This window comes from Balaenoptera ricei, chromosome 16 (assembly GCF_028023285.1).
Source record: "Balaenoptera ricei isolate mBalRic1 chromosome 16, mBalRic1.hap2, whole genome shotgun sequence".
Lineage (NCBI taxonomy): Eukaryota > Metazoa > Chordata > Mammalia > Artiodactyla > Balaenopteridae > Balaenoptera > Balaenoptera ricei.
In genome coordinates this window covers 107,932,237-107,959,355 of record NC_082654.1, presented here as the reverse complement: position 1 = coordinate 107,959,355, position 27,119 = coordinate 107,932,237, and the positions used below count along the sequence as shown (strand labels likewise).

Sequence of the window (27,119 nt, the reverse complement as noted above, 5' to 3'; positions counted from 1 at the left end):
CCAAGTGTGCAAGGTGATCACAGCCAGGGAGCCAACTGGTTTACCCGCTTCGGAGGTATAGCATCTTAGCTGCATTGTTTGAAACGTTTTCCTGGGAATGCATAAACACTGAAATACAAAATTCTAGGAAGCCCAGAGGGTTCAGGGCTCAGCCGTTTTGACTTTTAAAGGAGAGAACTATAGAGAATTCTCAATAATCTCGGCACCCTCCTTCTCTGAAGCGAGCCCTGAACTCTCCTCTCCAGATTCTCAGGTTTCCGGTCATCCTCAGAGCCCCTAATGACTGGGAGGATGAAAGCCTTTTCTTTTCCCTGAGAGCATTTTACCCTACTCTTCAACCTGGCAGCGCCACAGATGTGTCACGGATTGAAATGGTTGGGAGATCCCATGCCCTCTGAAGAGCGGGATTGGCGCGGCAGGAGGGGGTGGCATTAGAGGATGGGCCAGCACCTGCCCTGTGTCTCCCTGCTTCCCTCAGCTTCTTTTGTATCATACCAGTATTTGTTTAAAAATAAGCTTTCTATGTAATGCTGAAAAAAATAATGAGATTAGATATTTGCTGAGGGTTTCTGAGCTGACACTGATTGCCATATTTTATTTATGCACCAATGAAAAGTTCTCATAGCCCTTTAATTAGATTAGCTCTAGAATTTGCCATCTTTCGCTCAGCATTCAATCTGTCTCTCCTTATTAGCCTGGTCTTTAAATCTTTCCCCGGAGAGATTAAATCAGTCCATTTTTTCCCTCTTTGAGCCCAAAGCTACATGACTCAAGATGGCAGACATTCTACAAGATACAAGAACAATTCATAAGGCCTCTTGCTTTAATATGATATGAAAAGCTTAGGGGTTGCAGTTAATAAACTCAACCTGAGTGGCCAGTGTGATGTGATGTAGGCACCAATATTAAGCATGATCTTGGCTTGCACTGGAGAGACTTAGCATTCACAGTTAAGGAGGTAGAAGACCTACTGCTCCCTGTTCTGCTAAGACCACCTTTGGACCATTCTTTTCCTTTCTTGACACCACCTTAAAAGAGAAAACAGACAGGAAGGTAATCAGCATGGCGTGGCCTTAAGCAGAAGCGAGAACTTTTCCACACCCACAGGAAGTGATGACCCAGCTGGTGAAGTAGAGCTCTGGAACACCACTTGGAAGGTGGACAGAGGGAGGGAAAGATGTGAAGGAAAAGTGGGCAAGGAAAGCAAAAACACCACTGTATTAGCTTCCTATTGCTGCCATAACAAATCACTGCAAACTTAATAGTTTAAAGGACCACAAGTTATTATCTCACAGTTCTGGAGGTCAGAAATCCAAAATGGTTATCACTGGGCTAAAATCGAGGTGCCAGCAGGGTACTTACTTTCCTTGTGGAGGCTCTTAGGGAAAATTTGTTTTCTTGACTTTTCCAGCTTTGAGAAGCTGCCTGAATTCCTTGGTTTGGGGCTCCATCCTCCATCTTCAAAACCAGCAGCAGAGGGGCTTCTCTGGTGGCGCAGTGGTTAAGAATCCAGCTGCCAATGCAGGGGACACGGGTTCGAGCCCTCGTCCGGGAAGATCCCACATGCCGCAGAGCAACTAAGCCCATGCACCACAGCTACTGAGCCTGCGCTCTAGAGACCACAAGCCACAACTACTGAGCCCGGGCGCCACAACTACTGAAGCCCGCGTGCCTAGAGCCCGTGCTCCGCAACAAGAGAAGCCACCGCAATGAGAAGCCCGTGCACCACCACGAAGAGTAGCCCCTGCTCGCTGCAACTAGAGAAAGCCCGCGTGCAGCAACGAAGACCCAACGCAGTCAAAAATAAATAAATGAAATAAATAAAACTTTTTTAAAATCTCTTAAAAAAAACCAGCAGCAGAGCATCTTCTAATCTGTCCCTTTGACTCCTGCCTTCCCCTTCCCCCTCTAAGGACCCTGTGAGCACATCGGGTGCACCAGGATAATCCATGATGGTCTCCTCATCTCAAGTCTTAACGTAATCACATCTACCAAGTCTCATTTGCCATGTAAGGCAACATATTCCCAGGTTCCAGGGATTCGGATGAACACATCTTTGAAGGGGCATCGTTCTGCCCACCAGAGCTACCACTGCGGGAGGGGGAGAACTAACGGAGGGCTTGAACTTAGATCACAGACAAGCTGAAGAAATTGAAGGATTGAACGGTAGGTATTTGTGGATCCTTACAATAAAAAGAAGCAAAGGAGTTGGGGGACCTGGGTTCAAATTCTAGCTCTTCCATTTATGAGTTGGGTAACTTTGGCAAGTTACTTAATGTCTCTGGGCCTCTCATCAGAAAAATGGGGATGAGAATGGTACCCCACTCCTTAGGTTGTTAGGACACTTAAGCGAGAGCATTAGCATATGGCCTGATACATAGTAGAGGCACAAAAAATGGACCTCCAGATCCAAAAATAAGGAAACTGAGGCTCACAAAATTAAGTAGCTTAACTCTGTCTGTCCAACTTCAAATCTGTGATGCTCCCATTAGCTAATCCTTAGGATTAAGATCAGTGTTTGGGCCTAAACTTTTTTTAAGATTTTTTTTTTATGTGGGCCATTTTTAAAGGCTTTATAGAATTTGTTACAATATTGCCTCTGTTTTTTATGTTTGGTTTTTTTGGCCACGAGGCACGTGGGATCTTAGCTCCCCGACCAGGGATTGAACCCACACTCGCTGCATTGGAAGGCGAAGTCTTAGCCACTGGACCACCAGGGAAGTCCCTAGGCCTAATTTTTTAAAAACATCTATTGATTCAACAGAAAAATAAGATTCTACATTCAGATTACAGTGCTGAGTGCCAGTGACAAAGAAGCATTCGCCCCCAAGGAACTCAACATCTATCAAACAAATAGACAAAATAGAAATACATGGTTGGGAGAGTGGGATTGATATATACGTACCGCTATATGTACGGGTAGATAACTGATAGGGACCTGCTGTGTAGCTTGGGGAGCTCTTCTCAATACTCTATAATGACCTGTATGAGAGGGGAATGTAAAGAAGAGTGGATATATGTGTATGTGTGGCCAATTCACTTTACTGTACAGTAGAAACTAACACAACACTGTAGATGAACTATACTCCAATAAAATTTTTTTTAAAAAAAGAAACCTGACTAATACAATGGCGTATAAAATCATCAATTCTGGAACTTGGAATTTCAGATCATTCTGATCTTAACCCAGTGTCTTTCCAAACTGAATATTGGCTAAGACTGGGCCATACTAATGCATAACACTTTCTCCTTATCTAGAAGGGAGTTGTAAGAACCAGTGCAATTGTGCTGTTCCATCCACGTGCATGCTTATCCCACAGTTCCCGCACAATATTTTTTTTTCAAAAGACATGGAAAATGTTGTAGTATAGAGAAAATAGATAGAGCATTCTCAAGTGACCGTTTTATTCACTTTAGGAGAGGGTATGTATAATGAAATGCATTTTTGCTCAGAGATGAAAAGGGTCAACTCTGCTATTGTCAAACTTGTTTTTATAAACTCTATTTTATTTTTTATTTTGGTATATCAATCTTGAGTACTTTATTGTCAGGTCTTCATTGGCAAACCCCTTCCCTATGACAGTACAGTGTGTACTCAATTTTGGAGCATGGAAAATACATGTACTTGTTTTGTACCTGTAGTTTGGATATATAATTGACATCTTTGTGCTTTGGTGTTTCAAAAATTTTAAGGCTGTAATGAGGAGTCACATTTACAATCATCAGTATATTCTCTACAACGAATATGCTCCCTTAATTAAATAAATCATGATGCTGGAAAAACGCACACACACACAAAAATTAAATTAAATTAAATTTAAAAAAGAAAGAAATACACGTGTCAAATAAACGCAAACATGATTTGGTAAATGAGAGGTACAGACAATCTGTGCCCCAGGCTAGGGGTGAGTGATGTAAGTCATTAATTTGGGCTCATAAAAACCTCCCTAGAGGGGACGGAGTTTGGTGGAAAGAGAGGCCTTTCAGGCAGCAGGGCGGGAGGTGACACAACCAAGGTGGGGATGCTGATCACCAAGTAGGAGGGACAGGGTAGCCAAAGTCAGAATTCAGGGGCAGCACAGGGACTCAAACGCCAGCAGGCAGCAGGGAGCTCCTAGAGACACAGGTGCCCACGTCGAGGGGTGTGGGGAACGTGAGGGAGGCTGGCCTCCCCGCTGCACTGCACAGGCATGGTACCCTAGAGCTATTCCTCCCTTCAGTTCTGTCAATGTTGGCATCATACGTTTTGGAGCTCTGATATTTGGTACACATATGCTTATAATTATCATATCTTCTTGGTGAATTGACCCTTTGATCAATATATAATGTCCTTCTTTGTTTCTTGTAACAGTTTTTTACTTAAAGTCTATTCTGTCTGATATTACTGGTATTGATACCCCAGCTCGCTTTTGGTTACTATTTGCAGGGGATTTCTTTCTCCACCTTTTCAATTTCACTCTCTGTGTGTCCTTAGACCTAAAGTAAGTCTCTTATAGACAGCATGTAATTGGATCATGTTTTTTTATCCATTCTGCCAATCTATGCCTTTTGACTGAGGAGTTTAACCTATTTACATTTAAGGTAATGACTGATCTGGAAGGAACTACTTCTGCAGTTTTGCTATTTGTTTTCTGCATGTCTGATAGCTTTTTTGTCCTTCATCTCCTCCTTTATTGCCTTCCTTTGTGTCTAGTGCCACATTTTGATTCCCTTCTCATTTCCTTTTATGTGTATTTTATTGATATTTTCTTAGTGGCTACCATGAGGATTACATATAAAATCTAAAGTTATAATAATCTAATTTGAATTGATACCGACTTAACTTCTATAGGGAACGAAAACTCTATTTCCACACAGCTCCATCCCCCTCTCTGCATTACTGATGTCACAAATTACATCTTTATACATTGTGTGCTCATTCAAATAGATTTATAATTATTCCTTATGCATTTATCATTTAAATTCTGTACAACCTACCATTTTGAATGTGGCTCCTTGTTCTTTGGACATTCACTTAGTTGCTGTAGCCCTCTATTTTCCAGAGCTCCTGTAAAGAAGTTTGAGCTGGTCTCTAACTGTTATTTGTTGTTTGTTTGTTTTTAAACTTCCCATGGAGGAACAAGGGCCTGGTGCTTCCTACTCCCCCCATTCTGCTGACATCACTCCACTCAGGCACTGTGGGGTCTGTAAAGGAGGGGAGACCCCAGGTCCCCCTCTACCCCTCAGCTCCCAGCCCTGAGAATGTCTACTGGGGACCCCTAATCACAGATGTTGATTCAGATGGGAGCACTCTGAGAGCAAGATTTACGCTGCTACTTATTTTACCTGTTTCTGTGAATTTATTTTTAAAATCCCATTGCTTTCTAAAGAGTGTGTAATTTTTCTATCATTTTAGTTTCATTTATCATTTTTAGTTTAACTTTCTTATTTTGCCTACAGGAAACTTCTATTTTCATTGTTTTGAACCTTAGCTGTATTGTGTCTCACTAAATGAGTCCTGAGTCTGCTTTTCTTAATATTTTGAGTTTCACTTATTTAACTCTTACTTTCTCTTATTTAATATTTTTATTCTTTTGCATTATTTCACTATTTTCTCACTTCATCTTTGGGCTTTTTTTCAGTTTCCAGTTACTTTATAAGTATTTTTTTTCCCTAATTTCCACTTTCTTTCATCCTTATCCATTGTGTTTCATTTACCACATTTTACCCTCATTTACATTGAAGGCTGTGTATCATTCTTTTAAGCTTGTATTCTTTGCTTCTCAATTATAGTTATTTCTCTTTATTTTATGTAATTTTTAAATTTATCACTTCTAATTCTCACTTTTTAACCTTTAAATCTGTGATCTTTACCTTTATCGTTTTTTACATTTAACTTTTAAGTTTTAACAATATTCTATGTTATCAGTATAGAGTAGTGAATAGAGCCAGACAAGGTAGTCTGGATTCAAATCCTGTCTCCACCACTGGTTAGCTGTGTGACCTTTGGGGAGCTATTTAACCTCTCAGTGCCTCAATTTCCCATCTGTAAAATGAGGATGTCAACAGTTTCTATCTCCCAGAATTAAAGAAGTTCATATATATAAGGTCTTCAAAAGAGTCTCGGGCTTCCCTGGTGGCGCAGTGGTTGAGAGTCTGCCTGCCAATGCAGGGGACACGGGTTCGAGCCCTGGTCTGGGAAGATCCCACATGCCGCGGAGCAACTGGGCCCGTGAGCCACAACTGCTGAGCCTGCGTGTCTGGAGCCTGTGCTCCGCAACAAGAGAGGCCACGATAGTGAGAGGCCCGCGCACCGCGATGAAGAGTGGCCCCCGCTTGCCACAACTAGAGAAAGCCCTCGCACAGAAACGAAGACCCAACACAGCCATAAATAAATAAATAAATAAATAAAATATTTAAAAAAAATACTTTAAAAAAGAGTCTCTGCTACACAGGCGTCCAGGCAGAGACTGATAGCTCTTCACCAGCCCATTTCCCTTTTCTCTGAGACACACAGTTGAACACGTTTCCCAGCTTCCCTTGAAATTACGTGTAGCCACGTAACTGAGTTCTGGTCAATGAAACTGTGGACAGAAATGATGGCCACCACTTCCAGGCCTAGCTAATAAACACCTCCTTGGTAGTCATCTCACAGCCCTTCTTCCTCTATCGATTAGATGTCGATGCTCTAAGGAGACTTTGGAGGACATAGGTTGAAATGGACGTGCACTGGTCCTCCTGACTCCCTGAGTGCCCTCCCCTCCCAAACCCCATCACCGACAGCCTTGCCTCAAAATGTAATTTATATCAGCAAGAAACAAACTTTGAAAGTGCTATGCTACTGAGAATTTAGTTTTTATATTACAACAGCAGGGGTTAACTAGAACAAAAATTGGTGCCTTAAAGCAGGCACCAATAAAATAAGCGGTACTGGCTTAACAACCAAGCAGTGGACAGCAAGGAAACTGGTATCAGAGACTGGAAAAATGGAGATCCAAGTTATGCAATGGCAAAATGTTTGGTAAAATCATCACCTGCAGGAACTAAGAAAGCAGACCTCGTGTCTACCAAGCTGGCGGCTCCAGTGGGGGAAATGGGAAAGTAGAGAATTAGTAATAAAATAAAAGCAATAGTAAAGATGATATTAAAGTAATTTTAAAGAAAAAGAAATGATCAGTCAAGAATTTGCTGGTTTGCGGGCGTAAATGAAAGAGGATAGAATCCATCAATTTGTGTGCTTGAAGGGTTGGAAAACCTGACTGTCTCAAACAGTAAGAAATAAGATTAAAAAAGCTTATAAGTGACAAAGGCCCAAAGCCTCAGCCCCGTGGCAAAGAACTGATCAAGAGTGATGCCTTCCCATCTGAATCTGAGGGCCTCAAGGTAACGACCATTTAGTTGAGAAGGAAGGGCATGGGGTGATATAGTCATATAATAAATCAAGCCTGACAATAATGTCTAAGAAAAAACTTTGGGATTAGCCATTGGTATAACAAACTTAATGGAAGAAAACAGAAGAGAATCCTACTAAGTTGTTGACAGAAATGTACGGCCTAAGACATCATGAGCCTGGACTTTTAAAAAAGAGTCTATACAAGCCTTTGAAAACTTCAGGCCACTAAACAGAGGGCAGCAAAAGCTGTGCACGTCCTCTCCCTCGTAAAGATGGCAGACTCCTCAGCAACGCTTCACATGTTGCCATGGAGACTGAAGGACAGGATGAACCTGGCAGCACAGAGCCAGGGGCCATGGAGACAATTAACAAAAGACTCCCTCTCAGAGAGCAGAATCACGGCCCAGTGGAGAAAGTTCTCCCACTCCCTGGCAGGGGGCCTTCACCTTGCCTACCCACTGGCTTCCAGGATTGCTTTGAACCTGGAGATGCACGTGACTATGGTGAATCTCCTATTTTACACCCTGTTCAAAGGGGAGTTTTTAGTCTCGTGTCATGCTGTCTCCGCTCCACCACTGAAAACTGGGAGGGGCTAGGGAGGAGGTAAATAACTTTTTCCTTTTTAGGTCATAAGTCACAGAAGCTCATTTAGTGAGGATCGTTAAACCGGGATCCTCATTTAGACAGAAAGGAGAAAAGCCATCTGCAATGACTGCAAGGGCCACATGGTGTCTCCTTGCTGGGGGGGAGGCAGGGGGGGGGTCATACCCAGCTAAAAGAATTTCCCAGCCTCCCTTGCAGCTTCCTGTGGCCATGTGACTCAACCCTGGCCAACGGGACGTGGGCAGAAGCGGGGTCAGCTCTGATCCTTGAACACCCCCTAGGAAGTCTTCTGCTCTCTCTTTTCCACTGCCCGCTGGCTGGGTGGCAAAGGCCAGGGCACCCTTGGAAGCCACATGCTACAGGTGGCAGGGCCTTTGTCAGCCTGAGTCCCTGGGCGGCAGTGTAAGGCAGAGCATCCCCTCCCTCCAAGCGGTGCCTTAGGGTAACCAGCAGTAAACGGAGGGAGAGGTGAACTTCACCCAGCAGAGAACCACGCTTCTGATGTTCTAAGCACTGATATCTCAGAATACCTCTTAGACCCCTAGCAGCACCGTAAACACAGGAACTTAATAAAAGCTAGCATGTTCTAAGGGGTAGACAACCGTAAACATTCCAGTTTAATGTGGCTGGGTGAGTAATCTACGGGGCAAACATGGGATATTGTGTAGCCATTAGAAATAATAAAGTAAAGCAATATGTACTGACATGAAAACGTTTCTGTGCTATACTAATAAATGGGAAAAAATAGATTAGAAAACAAGGGGACATAATCCCACCTCTGTAGAACTGCATGTGTGTATAACACAGGCCTGAAAACCCTCCAGAAGGATGCTCGCTAAAGAATCCCCAGTGAGGAAGGTGAGGCTTCAGTGATCACTTCTTCTACCGTGTATTTTTCAGGCTTGCATTGATTTTTTATAATGCCTATGTTTTGTCTTCTATATAAAAACAATAAAGCTACGTTTGAACATTAACCATAATATTTTTCCTCCAGTTGGCCTTATAATGTCCCTTTCATTTCCATTAAGAGATTCTTCCCATCCCCTTTGCTCTGGAATTTCCTAAAAACATTACTTCAAAGAAGTCAGAAAATTTATGGGGGGTCCCAAGACAATGCCAATGTCATCTAGGCTCACAGCTCATCTGCACTTTTCACCGCACATCTATTTCCATCAGTTTATAAGAAGTGACACGGTGTAAACTTCCTGGACTCTACCTCCCTAATCCCGGGACATCGGGCCGACCTTGTACAATGACCGCCATCCTCCAGGAGAGGAGGAGGGGCCAACCTAAGGCCCTGTCCTGAAGGCCCCGGTCTGACTTCAACAGGAAGCAGTGAGGGGAGGGAAGGAGATGCAGCAGGAGCCACCAGCAGACTCTGCAACCTTTCTCACAGTCACACGACTACGGGTGTGTCTGCCACTGAGCCAATTGCCTGCCCCCCAGCCAGGGCGAAAGAATGACCCTCTGAGTATATGACCTGTATACAATCTGTTGTTAAGATTGTGGAGACCGGTGTCCACGGTTACGATGCTCACCAATGGGGTTTAGGTCACAGGTGACTAGACCCTTACCAAATGGCTGTAAAGGCAGGGTTTTGAGCAGAGGTGTGAGCTGGGTGAACTAAGAGTTTTAGGAAGATAAATCTGACTATAATGACACCATGATTAGGAAGAGGCTAGAGGCTGAAAACCTATTGTAAAAGCTGTGGCAGTAATGCTGACACGTGTGAAGACGGAAACAGGAAGGAAGAGATCCTGGGGAGTGGACCCAGCCCTAAGCACCCAACAGATCCACAGACACCACGCACAAAGTGCAGGAAAACTGAGACCACCCCAGGTATGCCAAACAGAGGACGTTTAATACAGGGAGTTGGTCACGAAGGTATGGAAAGAACTGGAAGGGCACAAAGAAGGAGAGATAGAAGGGGTAATAGCTACAGGTCAGACACTGATGCCCCGGGCTGCATCCCTGAGTCTGCTCGATCTGCTGGACTGCTGCAGAGCCCGTGCCCGTTGGTTCTGGAGCCTGGGGAAAGGGCTTACCCGTCAGGGCTGCTGGAGCCCAAAGCACCCATCCTTGCCTGCAACTGCCCCACTGTAAAACCCGAATCAGGAAGCTTTCTCTCCCTCCTGCCTCTGGTCTCCCACCACCGCCTCCCATTAGCAGAATTTAACAGGAAGGGAGCTGGCAATGGAGCCAAGGATGTGTCTGACTCCCAGCCCCGGCAGTAAAGTGCAAAGCACCAAAGGATGGGTGAGAGGCCAAGAGTCAATAACCAGCACCCAGCTGACACTCTCACCCATTCTTTTCCAACCTGTGTTAACAGATGTGCATTCCAAAGACAGCAGACGTAGAGAATGGGCTTGAGGACACGGGGAGGGGGAAGGGTAAGCTGGGACGAAGTGAGAGAGTGGCATGGACTTATATACACTACCAAATGTAAAATAGATAGCTAGTGGGAAGCAGCCGCATGGCACAGGGAGATCAGCTCGGTGCTTTGTGTCCACCTAGAGGGGTGGGATAGGGAGGGTGGGAGGGAGACGCAAGAGGGAGGAGATATGGGGATATATGTATACGTATAGCTGATTCACTTTGTTATACAGCAGAAACTAACACACCATTGTAAAGCAATTATACTCCAATAAAGATATTAAAAAAAAAATGTGCATTCCAGAGGACAGGTGCAAGGCAGTGGTGACGAGGGGGCCTTGGAAGGCAGGAAATTATAGCCCGTGGCCTCAAGGAAAATTCTAGAGAAAATTTAGAACTGAGGAAAGAGCAAAATTGCTCCTCTGACTATGGTAATCCTATCATTGAAATAAAAGTGAAATGACCAAGCTGGAGCCAGGTAAAGCAGGCGATGCACGCCCTCCCTCCAGAAGGGTCTGTCTGCTACACTAATAATAGCATCTTTCTTTTGTCCACAGGGCTGCAGCTACCACATACGGTGCCACTGTGCAAATTTTTTAAAAGGCACCCGCTCTGGGGTGATGAACTATAAAAAGATGTTCCCTCTGGGAGGATAAATTAGAAAAAGATGGCCCCTCTGAGCTGATGAATTGGAAGAAGGCACGCCTTCCTCAGCACCAGCGCCCAGGCCGGGGGTCAGCCCCACTCACCCCTGGGCCCGCACGTGTACTCCTGGCGGGACATGGCCCACACAGCTCTAGGCCGCAGCCCACCTGTTCTAATAAGCTAGTATTTTCTAAGCCCTCTGCGTGTGTCTCATATAATCCTCATAACGGTTCTATGAAATAAGCACTATCATTGCCCAGTTTACAGCCGAAGAGAAATTAAATGACTTGTTCCTGGTCATATACCTGGTAAGTGACAGAACTGCTGGTAGAAATTTGAAACCTAACGTTAGCCCCATTGAGGGCCTACGATGGGGCAGAGGCCGGGCTCAGATCTTTACTCACATGACCACAGTTGATTCTCACAATGTTACCGAGTCCAAGCTCGCTCTGTTCACCGCACGACAGGCCAATAAATCGGGAGACGAGGTGTTGAGGCAGGGAATACGACCTTACTCGGAAAGCCGGCAGACCGAGAAGACGGCAGACTAGTGTCTCTGAAAAACCATCTTATCGGGGTCTGGGTGCCAGTTTCTTTTATAGCACAGAGAGGGGGAGGAGACGAGGAAGTAAAGTAAAAAGGCCTTAAGTTTTGCCAATATCCCCTGGAATGACCAGCCTCGGGGAGGGGGTGTGTTAATTTCTTCTTTCTTGCAGCCATCCACAGGTGCACAGGGGCTGGATGTTGCCCTGAACAAAGGCACTTTGGTTTAACCTTCAGGCAGAGGGGCAGGGTTCCCCGAGGCGGGCCATTGTGTATAGACGGTACCCTTTTAGTGAACCAAAGCAGCGGAAAGCAAAGGTTAAAGAAAAAAAAAAACAGATCCAACGTGGAGTCAGATTTGGCTCTTCCCTGTTACGAGAACAGCATGAAGTGGCCATGCCTACCTTCGGTTCACCCCTCGAGCCCTCTGTGCAGGGGGGAACCTGGGCCCCAGGCCTGGGGGAAGAGCCCAGCCAGCATGCCCGTGTACCCAGCATGTGCGCACCACCCCGGCCATGGAGAACGGCATCCTTTCATTTATTAATTTTCTGTTCAAGTTACTGCTTTCCTCAAAGGAGGCCAAAGCACAGTCAGCTCTGATGGGGCAACGAGACTGCAGAGGAATATCGGCGGAATCTGGGACTTCCTGTGGGTTTTTCTCCTGGTGAAACAAAAAAACCCCTTTGACTCTGGCTCCTTTGGGGTTCCAGGGAACAAGCTGGCATTATCTTTGCACTGAAGGGCCTTTGACTCCTATAGTCCCCGCAGACAATGCTGAAAGAACACCCAGAGGATTAGCCAACCAGCCTGCCAAGTCCCCAGCCTCACAGTGGCTCTCCCTCAGTGACAACAGCTCACAAGTGACAGCTCCAGAAATTCACAGGGAGCTGGTGAGGTCTGGTGTCAGAGCAAGCAGCCGGGTCCCCCTTTGTCCCCGCCTGCACTCAGGTTGGGTTCACTTCCATAACGGTCTTATTAAATAAGCACGGACTGCGACGATTTCTTCCCTGCGGCCAAAACACCTGAGAAGCCAAGGGAGAGGCCAAACTCTACGCTTAGAGAGAAAGCCATGGCAGGCGCGCTGCTGAGCTGAGCCTCTTCTAAGGTTAGAATGCCCTCTTTGGGTGTGAGATGATACAGCAAGAGCGGGGAATTTTCTGCAACAGGAGAGGCGACCTATCAGAGGGGATTCCAAGAAACCAAAATCCAATCAGTGGAGCATCTCACAGAGAGAACGGAGAATGTACATTTCATGCTGATGAAAATTTTATAAAGACAAACCCAAAATTAAATTACACCTTGAAAAAGCAAAGATCGACCGGCTCTAGAACCAGAATTCCAGAATTCCCTTCCCAGAGCCAACCCCCGAGTGCTCTGTTACACCACCTTCACTCTCCGTGATCGTTTGCTATCGATCAGCCACGTGAAGCCTCCTCATGACCAGCAGCCCTCGAGCGCTCACAGCCCAAGACAGCAACATAGGAGCCAAAGGCATCGCCCACCCTGGCTGGTGGCGGGGCTGGACATTTAAGGGGGCACCTTGACAGTTCCAACCCCTCTTCCTTCCAGCTTATCAATGACAGCAGCTGTCTACGGCTCCCTCCGAGACAAGCAGGGGCTCTGGAATCCAGGTGTCAGACCAAGGACCAAACACCAGCCAGGCCTGGTGGGCACACCGTCTTGGAAGCTGAGCACGGGAGCCCCCCCCCGACCCCGCAGAGCAGACCGCCTGCCAGCGCTGCCTTGTAGAAGAGCCAGTCTGCACTCCTGCGCCGGCAGCGCGCTGAAGCCCGACTGAGCAGTACACCTTCCGTGGGGTCCTGCTCCCCGTCCCCTGCAACGCCGCCTCCGTCCCTGGGCTCAGCCCTTATGCAGGCTGGGCTTGTGTCTCACAACAAAGGCAGCATGTCGGGGGCCCATCTCGGGAAGAGCAGAGATGATACAACAGCCACTGAGGCTAAGAATTGGAAATGCAGCAGGAGAAAATGAGGGGAAGGGGAGAAGAAGCAAAACGAGTACAACAACGATTAAGTACAAGCTCGTGATGCATCATCGAAAATTCCAAACTCGAGAAGTCCCTGTTGAGAACCGTGAGCTTCCCCTCACGCATCCTGCAGGAGTCTGCAAGCCCTCGTGTGCACAGATGTAAAGCGATGGAGAGTCTATCCATCCCACTGAGTTAAGGGCACGAGCATCTATTTTGCTGCAGAAACACTCATGCGATTCAGATAAGGGATCAGGGACCTGGATTAGGGTGTGAGGGACAAGCTATAAGGCAAACTGAGATCCCAGGCAGGACTGATGTTAGAGGCGATATCAGCGAGTTTACCATCAAGACAATGCTTTACACGTAAACAGTACAGATTATGATGCGCTCATATAAATGATCGGATTAGACCTTTACCACAATTCTACACTGAGGGCTGACAAGGAAGGACACTCAGATTCAGAGAGACTAAAGGACTTGCCCAGGGTCCTGACTCTCAGTCCTATCCATCCGGCCACTCAGCCAGTCACAGTTAACCATCACTTACCCACATTAATGATGAGTCATTGATCACAATTTAAAAGAAATCTGCCAGGTACCTCTGCACTTCCATTAAAAGGTGCATTGGTCGATGTTTCAGAAATTCACAGTACATCTTGATACGTGATGAACATCCTGGGGGATAGGCTCTGGAGGGGCAGGGGCAGTGCCAAAGGTCAGCTTGGGGTGCTGCAGTCCCCACATGCTTCCTGGGTCCTCTAAAGCCACTCCAAACTAAAATCATCAGGGCGTGCTTTGATATGGGCAGCTGACATTTTTCTCTTATGCAATGTGTGAATGGCAGAGCCTTTAGAAATTTTCACCACTTGTATTGATCTTGAACATGCAGTGTGTTCAAGAGCGTGTTTGCATGTAAAAGCAACTTTAAGACACGTGCCCCACCCTGCCTTTCCTAACCCAGCTGCTGCCCGAGCCTCCCATGACACATTTCAGGAGCCACCACCGGTTGGGAAGCAATTCCCACACGCGATGGTGGCCCAATTACAATGTTAGTTTCAACCCATGCAATTCGGTAAGTCTCTATTCCTACTACGGGTCTAACACAGATGATAAGAGGATAAATAAGACAAGAAATTCAGCCCAGACTAATGCAAAGGCATATCCAAAAGAGTGTGTTTCTCTCCACTCAATTTCTGGTTGACTCACCCCTTCCTGGCTCTGTAATGATGAATAATTATTCCTTGTATTGGGAAAGGCAGTCTCCTAATTTGGATAGGATATTGTTTTTTTTAAAAGGGTCTTATGCTCCTTAAAAAGCAAAATACAATTTTAAAAGCAGAGTCAATATAAATGTACCCCAAGATCAGCCTAAGGTAAATAACCCCTTTGGGATATCTCATTTTTATTTTCACTGAGCCCTACTCCACCTCAGCAAACTGGGAAAAACAGGAGTAATATCGATACCTTTCCTTATATATCACTTTACGCTTTCCAAAAAAGTTTCAAAAACATTCCAGTATTTATTGGAATGAATGTACTTAGATAATCCCAAATCCTAAAGTCAAGAAAATATAACAGTTGGATTAATATGACAGAATTTGTCCATTTTTCCGTTCAAATGACTATTTGAGTCAAGTAGAGGAGGACACACAAAAGCTGCCCTGTTGGGAAATAGTTCAGAACTCTTCCTACAATCCCCAAAGCCAATTAGGCAGCTGGGGAGAGGATGAGGTCATGAGTGTGGGATCAGCGTGAGACACTCCCCTTCCTTCCGCCCCCACCAGCTGTGAGCCTCCCAGCCGCTGGGAATGTGGGTGAAATTGACTAAATGGTAACACCACGGCCAGGAAATTAACACAGAGTGTCTATAGATGGACTGATCTCTCTCTTCCTAGATGAAGAGCAGCACATTTTATATACAAGTGTGGAAATCAATACTTGCGTAAATTATCTTCAAAATTGTTATACCCAGCAGTAAACATTGCAATCGATACATTCTAAATTAAAGGATTCCTTCTTTCTTCCTCCACTCACCTATCTATCCAAGTATTCACTGGGTACCTACTAGGTGCTGCTTACTTCTTGATAATGTTGGTGTATCCCAATTGCCAATCATTCTGATGAAACAGCATCCATAAACTTCAAAAAATTAATTCTCTTTTTTCCCCTGGACCCTGGCTTCTCAAGGGTATGGACAACAATCTACACATTTTTTTTAAATCTAAAGAGCCACCGCGGTATCCGGCAATGTGATTTGTGCATTTCAATAAACTTTTGAACTGAGATGAACTTCTGGAACTCTTGGTTGGTTTCGAAAGACATAAAAATTAACAAGAGGGGGTTAATCCACACACAGGATTGCTCAATCTAAAATATAATAAATCGTTTAATTCAACTCAGAGTGGAATAAACCAGGAATGTACTACATACATGAGGGGAAAGGCGATAAACCAGAGAGCTTCCTTGAGCTGAAGGGGTTTACACTGGAGTTGGGAAGGCAGGTTAAATACACAACAAACTGTAACAGAAGAAGTGGAAAAGAGTAGATGATCCCAGAGGACCAGAGAAGGCTGGAAAGTATTACTGGCAAGATGTGTAGAGACTGGGGGCAAAGAGGACAGATTCCATCATGTTCTTGGTGGACAGAATAAAGTGTGCAGTCAAAGGGCCAGAGTATCCATTTTAGGGATTTAGTGGCCTGTTTACGGAAGGCCTGGAAAGGAATGCTAAGAATTTGGTCGCAGGACAATAATGAGTTTGCACGGGGGGGGGGGGGGGGGGGGGGGGGAACAGTGACCTAATCAGGTCTCTGCTTTAGGAAGATTATCCTGGCAGCAGCATGCAGGCCCGTCTGGCAGGAGGTACTGAGCAGAGAAATACTGACACAATCAAGTGTCAGGACTGGGAAGACGCAGTAAGGACTGAGATGCCTTTGGAAGAAGCGTCCTAATAGCGGCTGCGAAAATCTGAGGGTTGCCTTAAATCACCCGGAAAGAGTACCAGGCTTTGTTAGATCGCCCCTTTCGACTGGATGGTCCTTGTGGACGATCTGATACATCTTTAAACACCCTGCTGGGTACACCACAGTGCCGTGCATACAGTAGGTGCCAAATAAATGTTCCTGAACGGATAAATACAACGGAATGAATAAATGGATAAATCAGTGTCTCTTCTACGATAGAATTCTATAACCAGACAGAGGAAAACAATAGCATTGATAAGAGTCAAGCGAATTGGAGGCCCCAGATCTACTATTTGAATTGAATGCAGATTATCTATACCCAAGGTCAGCTGTCTCACATTTCACTATGCCCGGCTCCTGGCTATAATGAAAGCATCAAGGAAATATTAATAAATTGTACGGAGTTGAGACCTTACAAGTTCTCATCACCAGAAAAAAAAAAAAAAACAACTTTGTAACTTTCTAAGGTGAAGAATGTTAACAAGACTTATTGTGATCATTGCACAATGTATACAAATACCTAATCATTATGTCCTGCACCTGAAACTAATATAATGTTAGTGTCAATTACACCCTAATTAAAAAAAAGAATTGTACTGAGATACACAAACTTTTTTTCAGCAGAGGATCTGTAATCACAAAACAGCTTTCACAAGTCTGTTTCCAGTGTATTAGAAACAGAGCCCCATTTATCTCTCTCTTTACTCTTTTTCTTATTCCACCGCTGTGAAATTGTCCTCCTTTGCCTATCAGTATTTTAGTAAGATGAGATATGCTTTCATTTATAAATGCAAAACACATACATTCTCCTGTGTCAAAAATAAACCCTAATAATTATGCCAAATCATCTTATCAATCGACTTGCAAATTAAGAGACGACAGGTATGAAAAAGAAGTTAGGTTGCATGTCACAAAACCAAATTTAAAGTCAGGTTCTACATTCAAGACACAATTCACTCATTAAATTTAGATATTTCGCCTTTCAACCTGTGAAAGCAATTAGTCTCCACGCAGGGCCACCTGTCAAATGCACGTTTCTATTCCTGGTCGATGTGTTTGCCTGGGTGAACATGATCATGTTAATCATTAATATCAATCCTAGATACAGGTAACCCTGGGTGAGTTAAAATACCAACCTCATTCAGGCAGCTGAGTGCAGGGAACGGGCTGAGCCTCTTGAAATGGAACCAACTGGGTCGGCGGGGGCGGGGGGAGGAGGCAAAACGTGAAACCCCACAGGGCAGAGAATAGGAAATTTACACAGTCGCCCAAGTCCTGGACAATCCCAATCCTCCAGGACAAAAGTCACAAAATCCGAGAGAGGGAGGGGTTCCCACACATAGTTAAATGCTTCCAGTGGCAAAAAGCTGGCCACTTTTCCAGATGGGTTATTCTATGCATGGACAACTTTTTGGCAAGTTTTTCCTCGAAGTTGAAAAGTGATGCCCTACTCATGTGTGGCTCTGTTTCTAATTCTGGGCCAAGAAGGCCCTCTAAGGGCTTCCCTGGTGACGCAGTGGTTGAGAATCTGCCTGCCAATGCAGGGGACACGGGTTCGAGCTCTGGTCTGGGAAGATTCCACATGCCGCGGCGCAACTAGGCCCGTGAGCCACAACTACTGAGCCTGCGCGTCTGGAGCCTGTGCTCCGCAACAAGAGAGGCCGCGATAATGAGAGGCCCGCGCACCGCGATGAAGTGGCCCCCACTCGCCGCAACTGGAGAAAGCCCTCACACAGAAACGAAGACCCAACACAGCCATAAATTAATTAATTAACTAATTTAAAAAAAAAAGAAGGCCCTCTAAATGTTGCATGAATGACTAATGAGTTAATGAACACATGGATTCTTACAGATCAGTGACAATGTGAAAAAAGTAACCGTTCAGAATTTTAAGTGTTTAAGAGCCATGATAGCTCAAAAATAAATAAATAAATAAGGAGTTGGTTTCAATTCATTTAATATTTCTTAAGTAGAGGGGAACTATGCAGAACTACGGAGCGAAGCATGCTTATGGAAACAGCTCCAAGGAAGAGAAGAGGACCCAGATCCTAATACCCTCTGCTGCTCTCACCCATTTTCCACACCTATAAACTGAGCAGGCCAGATCCCCTGATCTCTACTGTCACTCACAACCATCAGGTCTCTGATGTGACTTATCCCCGCAGACAGCTGTGCCACACCTCCAGGAGCTTCCTGTCTTAACTGCATGCCTCTGAGAGTTCAAAGCCATCTGCAAATAAAGGGTAAAAGTCCTACCATGGCAGGCAAATGCAGGGGTTGAACAGGTAGAATTATATCCATGTATTTTCAGGATGAACTGCAAGGCAACATGGTTGGGAAATTAACCTGAAGTTGACTGAAAATGAGAATCTAGGGCTATTTACTTCAATTACCTCATTTGAGATCAGGCCCCCTGCACCTATGGTTACCATTATAAGGTCCAAATATATATTTCTCAGCTACTGCACTTGGTAAATGCACTTGTTCGTGCCTCGCCGGCCAGAACTCAACAGATCTGACCACCTGATCATTTGAAGCTTCTTCCAGCAATAAATTCTGTGATTCTGTTTATAACACCCGAAGACCAAGAAGCGACCCTAGTGATCTCAGGAAGCCTACCTCTACCATCCATTTCTGAGCCATGACAGGAGGCAAGTAGCCAAAAGGAAGGAGGGCCGGATAAAAGGAAGCAGACAGGGGCTTCCCTGGTGGCACAGTGGTTGAGAATCTGCCTGTCAATGCAGGGGACATGGGTTCGAGCCCTGGTCTGGGAAGATCCCACATGCCGCGGAGCAGCTGGGCCCGTGAGCCACAATTACTGAGCCTGCGCGTCTGGAGCCTGTGCTCCGCAACGGGAGAGGCCGCGACAGTGAGAGGCCCGCGCACCGCGATGAAGAGTGGCCCCCGCTCGCCACAACTAGAGAAACCCTCGCACAGAAACGAAGACCCAACACAGCCATAAATAAATAAAAATAAATAAATTAAAAAAAAAAAAAAGTTAAGTCTTTAAAAAAAAAAAAAAAAAAGGAAGCAGACAGAAAACCGATGGTCATGTCAGCAGCTGAGCACACCATGTGGGCCCCTGACTGCCTTCCAAAGCCAAAGAGAAATACCATGTCACTCACCGGTCAGCCACAGTTCTCCTCTCCCGCTACCACTTGGTATGAAAAACTGGGAAGCTGATGGTGAAGTCTGTGCTCAAAGAAGCAGCTGGTAAACTCTGATTTCAAGAGAAAATGGATTCAGAATGGTCAAAGCATCTGTGGCAAGTATTTTTTAAATTGCATGATTGTTGCACAAAAGATACTTGCTAAGGAATTTTCACCACAGTCATTAAAATCGAGAACAACAAGAGAAGATTCCCAAGGGCTAAAAGGCTTACATTACTAAATGGTGCTGGCTGGAAAAGTGGCACAGCTGTGCCAGAGGGGACCCGCCCCAGCCCCAGGGTGGGTGCCCAGGGCATCTCTGGAAGCAGTGCTCTCTGCTGGCTTTGCATGAGAACCCGGCATATAAGCTGAATTAGTATCATCATTGTCAAAAAGATTATTCTAATTCCGGTCTAATGATCCTAATCTAAAAATTTTATACTCAGAAACTTTGTTCTGTGCTGGTCTTTAGATCTTATTATTTAAAGGTCACCCCTGTATCCTCTCTTCACTCTGAAGATCTTTCATCAAACTCTGACCAAAATCATCACAATAAAATTCAAACGTTAACAATTTAATCGCTAATCCTTCTTCGATCACAACTTTTTTTTAATAAATTTATTTATTTATTTATTTATTTATTTATTTATTTTTGGCTGTGTTGGTTCTTCGTTTCTGTGCGAGGGCTTTCTCTAGTTGCGGCAAGCGGGGGCCACTCTTCATCGCGGTGCGCGGGCCTCTCACTGTCGTGGCTTCTCTTGTTGCGGAGCACAGGCTCCAGACACGCAGGCTCAGTAGTTGTGGCTCACGGGCCCAGTTGCTCCGCGGCATGTGGGATCCTCCCAGACCAGGGCTCGAACCCGTGTCCCCTGCATTGGCAGGCAGACTGTCAACCACTGCGCCACCAGGGAAGCCCCGATCACACTTTTAAGAATTTTTTTTACAAGGAAAAGTTTTAATGAACCTAATAAATGTGGGCTTTTTTCTTCTAATGTCTTAATGTTTGAGCAATGAGCTACTGTTCTTTTTGTCATCTAATGAAACAATAATAGTTTGCATGCAGTTTTTTGGAAGTAGATATAAATTGATGAACATGGCACAGAAATGGCTTACAAGAAAACAGACACCAAACTATTGCTCTGCATTGCTGGGATTACGGTGGTTTTCAGTGTTCTTTTTCTTGTTTGTAGTTTTCTGTGCTTCCTGTAACGAGCACCCACTACTTTTGGAAAAAGAAAAACGAATAAACAAGAAAAAAAAGAATAAGAGAGACAATTGAATTAGGGATTGCTTCTGCAGCACAGAAACCTGGCATTCACAGACTTTGCCTGATGGTCCATTTCTGGGGGCATCTCAGGTGAACAGTGAGGTCCTTGCAGAAACGTCCTGGGTCCCAGCCCTCCCAGGTAACCATGACACCAAAAGCCTCAATCCCAGTTTACCCCTCTTGTGCCATCCTAAGGGTCCTGGCAAATTTATGTGTTAAAATAAAACATTCATGCAGACTCTATTTAGTCTTGAGATCTCTGATGAGTTCTTTCTTTTTCCTTTTTCTCAAAGTGTTGATTCAATAGTCTATTTTTTAAGGGGATCTCTGATGAGTTCTTGTGATATGTTCTTTGAAGGTTTTAGTACGTTTTTTCTCTGCAAATTTTCACGGCTTATTTTTGCAAGAAGACAGCTTAAAATGGGATTTTTTTTTTTACATAGGGATGAAAACAATTAAGATTATTTCAAAGTCTCTTCTGCCAAGGCTAACAATTCACTCATATTTTGGAGTCTATAAATACGTAGGGTATATTATTATCAATTGTTCTAACACAGGTCTGCTCTGAACTACAGCTCATCTGCATAACCTCAGTTTGGCCAGTGGTTGAGAACACAGCTGTGAGAGGCACCCACACCAGGGTTCTAATCCTAGCTGTACCCTCCACAGACACATGACCTTTGGAAAGAAGCAGGGTGACCCTGCATCTCAGCTTTGTACAGGGAGAAGATTATAAGTATCTACCTTACAACAGTCTGGGGCGGATTTCATCACAGCAATTCCTGATAGACTGCCTGCGACACCGTAAGCGGTAAAAAAAATTGCAGATGTTCTTATTCCTCTTGGTAGCAGTGACGTCTTATATTCGTGCAGTGACTCGCAGGCTTCAAGGAGCTCTCAGATCTTTTACCTCATTTGAGTCTCAGGCAGCTCTATCAGTCCAAAAAGCTACTGTCCCCATTTTATCTTTTTTTGTAAACAGATGACGAAACTGAGGCTCAAGATCACAGAGCTTAGAAAGCAGCTCCAGGCCTCTCTTTGCTCAGTGCCAGGTCTCAACTGACCCTCAAAAGACTTCATGTGCCATGCCTGAACTTAATAAGATTAAATTTCCTTTAAAAAAAACTCTGGGGCTTCTCTGGTGGCACAGTGGTTGAGAATCTGCCTGCCAATGCAGGGGACAAGGGTTCGAGCCCTGGTGTGGGAAGATCCCACATGCTGCGGAGCAACTGGGCCCGTGAGCCACAACTACTGAGCCTGCGCGTCTGGAGCCTGTGCTCCGCTACAAGAGAGGTCTAGATAGTGAGAGGCCTGCGCACCGCGCTGAAGAGTGGCCCCTGCTTGCTGCAACTGGAGGAAGCCCTCGCACAGAAACGAAGACCCAACACAGCCATAAATTAATTAATTAATTAATTAATTAAAAAGCCAACGTTTAAAAAAAAAAACTCTGCTATTCATACTTTAATCAAATCAAACTGGTTTTTCCACACCACTCCAAATTAATTAGGTTTTGCTTAGTGAAAAGAGCAACTAAGGTTATTATTTAGAGCTTACTATGTATCTCAGCTCTGGGCTGGGGGTTCAGGTCCACGGCCACATTTAAACCCATAGGGACCCTATGAGGTACCACTGCCATTGCCCCCATCTCATAAATGGGGCAACTGAGGCACAACTAAGTCCAGGATTGAGATGCAGGCTGACTGCCTGATACCCCAGCTCTTAAGACTCCGGTATTGTCCAGATCGCATTTGCCCAACTGACCATACATTTCGCAAAGTGCTTTCACACACAGCAAGTCTATGGGAGCGGATTGGGGGGGTGGGAGTGGAGGAGGGAATGGGTTCGCAGTGCTCTCTTCTACATTCGAAGAAATCCAGGCTCAGAGATGTTAAAGGACTTGTCAGAGTTGCCCGGCCCTCTTCTGGCGCAGCAAGGACACACACTCCCGGACTCCAGACCTCATTCTCTTCCCAAAGTCTCAAATTCCTTTGCATGTATTTTAAAAGTGAGATGGTAGGAGACGTCCTGCCGTTCCTGACAAGCAGCTGTGCACTTAATGGCCTAAGTGTCAACCCTGAGCGTTGACAGCGTGACCCGTACTCGGGGCGGTGGAAGCGGAGGGGTCGCTCCGAGCCGGGCGTGGGCGTCACTACGGCCGAGGTAAACGGGAGGTGAAACTGCTCGCCGAGCAGCCACTTGGGGCGGGCGGTGCCAGCACCACGTTCCTCAACCCACCCCAACCTCCTCCCTCCAGGTCCCCGATGGGGTGGAAGCCGAGACTCGGCCCGGGGTCGGGACGCGGTCTCGGCACCGGGCGCCCGGGCGTCCCCTGGCCCGCGGGTGCGGGCGCACGGCGACCCGAGGCTCGGACGGCGCAGTCCCCGGGCGCATCCAAACCCGAGCGCGCCCCGGCCGCCTTCCTCGGCCACCGGGACCCGCCCGGGCGGGTCCGACCGGCGCTGCTGCCAAAACTGCGGCTCCCGGGATCTCAGCACGGTCTTCGGGGAGGACCCGGCGCGACAACGACCCCAGCGCGGCGCGCTACGCGCCCTGCCTCAGTTTCCCTCACCTCCCAAGGATGCATAAACCCAAGATGTTAACAGCGGCGCAGCCCGGACCTGCACGATTTCCAGACGGAAGAGCGCACCCTCCCCGCCGGACCCCCGCCCCGACCCGCCGGGCGGCCGTGACAGCACCCCTACCTGCGCGGTGGCCCCCGCCGCCACCGGCCGGGGCGCCCTGGGGACCCCCGCCCAGCATGCGCCCCGCCGGCTCCTCCCGCTCTGCGTCCTCCGCCTCCAGCTCCGCGGCGGCCGGCGGGCTCCGTGCGCCCCGAGGCCCGCGGCGCGGGAAGCGAGCGGCCGCGCCGGACGGGAAGTGGGGAGGGGGCTGGCGAGGAAGGGGAGGCTCCTTCCTCCTCCCGGGCCGCGCGGGCCGTTTCCTCCCCAGCCTCGGCCCCGGCACGCGCGCGCGCGCGCGCACACACACACACGCACACATACGCGCACACACACGCACACATACGCGCGCACAGACGCACACAAGCACGCACACACACACACACACGCACACAAGCACACGCAAGCGGCTGGGGCGGGCGGGGCCGGCGGGCCCACAGCCTGCGTCCCGGACCTCGGGAAGTTTGCTTTTCGCTCTCGCCCGTCTGCTGGACGAAAAGGAGAGGGGAAGTGCGGTGGGGAGAACGGGTGCTCCGAGAAGGAGAAACTGGGAGGCCTTCCTGGGGCGGGGGACCGGGCCGGTCTACGAGGGTGCCTCGCAGACAAAAATTAGGGAAGTGACCAAAGGGTTGATGGAAGAGATGGAGGGGAGGAGAGGGCCGGGGGGAGGAGAACGAGGGGAGACGACGGACCACACTGGGAAAGAGGGGGGCGAGCAGTTCAACAGGAAATGAGGATCCAACTATTTGAATCTTCTGGCAGCACTGGACTGGTCCCAGATGCCCCTCTCCACTTCGGGCAACCATCCCAGGACACAGCTGCGATCCGTGCCCAGCTCGACTCCCCTCCTCCTCGGTTCCTTCAAGGGGGCTGCTGGAGCATCCCTGACGCCGCACCTGTCAGACACGGTTCTTGCCCTTAAGGGGCTCCCCTCCAACGGGGAAGAGAAATATGTGCGTATAAAACTAAATAACAGCATGCAGTGGAATATGCCACGAGCCAGAGGTTTGGCACAAAACATTGCAGAAGTTGGGGGTAAGAGGGAGTGTCGTGAAGAAGGATCGGAAAGGCTCTCTGGAGGAAGGGAAAGGATCTTGCTAGAACTACAGGAGGGTCAAGGTCCTTCACGAGATAAGAACTGTGTCAGTGAAAACACCTGGATGTGCTTAGGAGTCGGAGAGTTGTGGGACGGAATGAATATGAGCGTGGATGTGAAGCATGTGGGAAGATGGTGGAAGGAACAAAAAAGTTGGATCAAGCTGAATTTAACGGTGTAGACCACGAAGCAGAGAGCTGGACTCAGTGCTGTGGTTTGAGAGATTAGAAAAAAGCTCTGTTTGTTTAGCTAGTTGACAGAAACATGGGGCAAGAGGTGACCTACACTAAATGAAGTGGAAATGCCAGAACTGCCCTGGTATACTAGAAAGGAATTATCTAAAGGCTTAGGGAGGTTGAAGTATTAGAGTGGATTTATCACATGTAACCTGCTTACTCACTCCGAGAGGGTCCAGAGGACACACCGTTCGCCGTGACTCTGAGAAATAACTTTGTGACCCAGCATCGTTGGTCAACTCTTCTCTGCAGGTCAGAAATTATAGTGGGAACTATGCCACTGCAGTGTGGGTCCTTAAATGCAATGAGGATAATTGGACCCCAGAGTAGCTGGGGCCACATGGTGACAATGAATCACCAAAGGCAGGGTGGGCATGGTTTCTGTAATGGACAGCAGAGTCAAAGCAGCAACTGGAATAGTCTGACGGCCACAAACCTATGGCATTGGCCGGTGAATCATGGGGTTCTTCGATGAGGATGCTACTAAATTCTTACTTGATCTATATGAGCAGAAAAGTTCTAGGTCAAGGGAACAAAAGCCGAACTTTAATTACCAAAACAGAGAGACTCCATCAATGCCCAGACTTGCGTCAGTTTGCAGACCCAAAACTCCTTGAACGAAAGAGATGTCTGTCTCTTCCAGGAAAGACCTCGCAACGGTGCCAAAAAATATATACTATTAATATTTCTTCAGCCTTCCCCAAAGGGGCATAGGGCCTTTTACTCGGGTGACTGTGCGCTGGGGGAGAGGAAATAATCAGACTTCTCAGGGATTACTGGACACTGACTCTGAACTGACCCTGAGGCCAGGAGACCCACTACATTACCGCAGTCCACTAGCCCAAGTAGGGGCTTATGGAGGTCAGGTAATCAGTGGAGTTTTAGCTCAGGTCCATCTCCTAGTGGGTCTCTGCACTCATCCTGGGGTTATTTCTCCAGTTTTGGAATGCATCATTAGAACGATACTCAGCAATTGGCAAGATCCCCACCATGGCTCTGGGACCTGTGGAGTGAGGGCTGTTTTGGTAGGAAAGGCCAAGTGGAAGCCACTACAAACTGCCTCTGCCTTCAAAAAAAGTTAACCAAAGGCAAGACTGCATTCGTGGAAAGACTGCCGAGATTAGGGCCTCCATCGAGGACTTGAAAGATGCAGGGGTGGTGATTCCCAGCACCTCTCCATTCAACATGCCCATGTGGCCTGTGCAGAAGACAGATCGGTCTTGAAGAATGACAGTGGATTATCATAAATTTAAGCACATGCTGATTCCCCTTGCAGCTGCTATACCAGCTGTAACATCACTGTTTAAGCAAATTCATACATCTGCTAGTATCTGGTATGCAGCTATTGGTCTGGGAAATGTTTTTTCTCCATACCTGTTTGTGAAGACCACCAGTGCAGCTTTCTTTCAGCTGGCAAAACCAGCGGTGCAGCAAAGACTGCCCTACCTCAGGGATAGATCAGTTCTCCAGCCCTACATCATCATTTGGTCAAGCAGGCACCCTATCGCCTTTCTCTTCCGGAAGACTTCACACTGGTCCATTCCATTGATGATGTTGCGCCGATTGGTCCTAGTGAGTGGGAAAGACTCGCTATTCTAGGCTTACCGGTGAGACGTTTGTATGCCAGAGCGTGGAAGATAAATCTGACAAAAATTCTAGAGCCTTCCATCTCAGTGGGATTTCTAGAGGTCCGGTGGGATAGATGAAGGATAAGTTGTTGTATTTGGCCCTTCCTATGACCGGAAAAGAGACACAACACCTAATGGTCCTCTTTGGGTTTGGGAAGCAACATATTCCTTATTTGGGGGTACTACTCAAGTCCCTTTCCCAAGGGACCTGAAAAGCTGCCAGTGTTGAGTGGAGCCCAGAACAAAAGAAGACTCTGCACCACGTCCGGGCTGCCCTGTGAGCTGCCCTCTGCCATCTGAGCCACGTGGTCCAGCAGATCCAGTGGTCAGTGGTGGTAGCTGCTGGTGGAGGCTGGGTCAGTCCCCTATAGGGGCGTCACATCACAGACCCTGAAGATGACAGGGCAAAGCCCTGCCATCCTCTGTGGATAAGTACTCTCATTCTGAGAAACAGCCTTTCGCTTAGTGCTGGGCCTCAGTACTAACTGAACATTTAACCGTGGGCCAGCACATCCCCGTGCAAGCTGAACCGCCCTTCGCGGGTGCCGTCTGACCCACAGGCATGAATCTGGGCATGTGC

At 46.9% G+C, this 27,119-nt stretch overlaps 1 protein-coding gene across 5 annotated transcripts in view; it reads right to left on the bottom strand.

Annotated features, from left to right (window-relative positions):
* Positions 1 to 23,677, bottom strand: part of DISC1 (DISC1 scaffold protein) — a 349,458-nt gene extending 325,781 nt beyond the window's left edge. For all 5 annotated transcript variants that reach the window (XR_009498091.1, XM_059900957.1, XM_059900954.1 and 2 more), the window contains exon 1: positions 23,604 to 23,677. Coding sequence is in view for 4 of the 5 variants with exons in the window: in XM_059900957.1 (XP_059756940.1) it covers positions 23,604 to 23,661 (58 nt within the window). In the remaining variant the exon portion in view is untranslated. The remainder of the gene's footprint in view (positions 1 to 23,603) is intronic.
* Between the last annotated feature and the right edge of the window lie 3,442 nt (positions 23,678 to 27,119).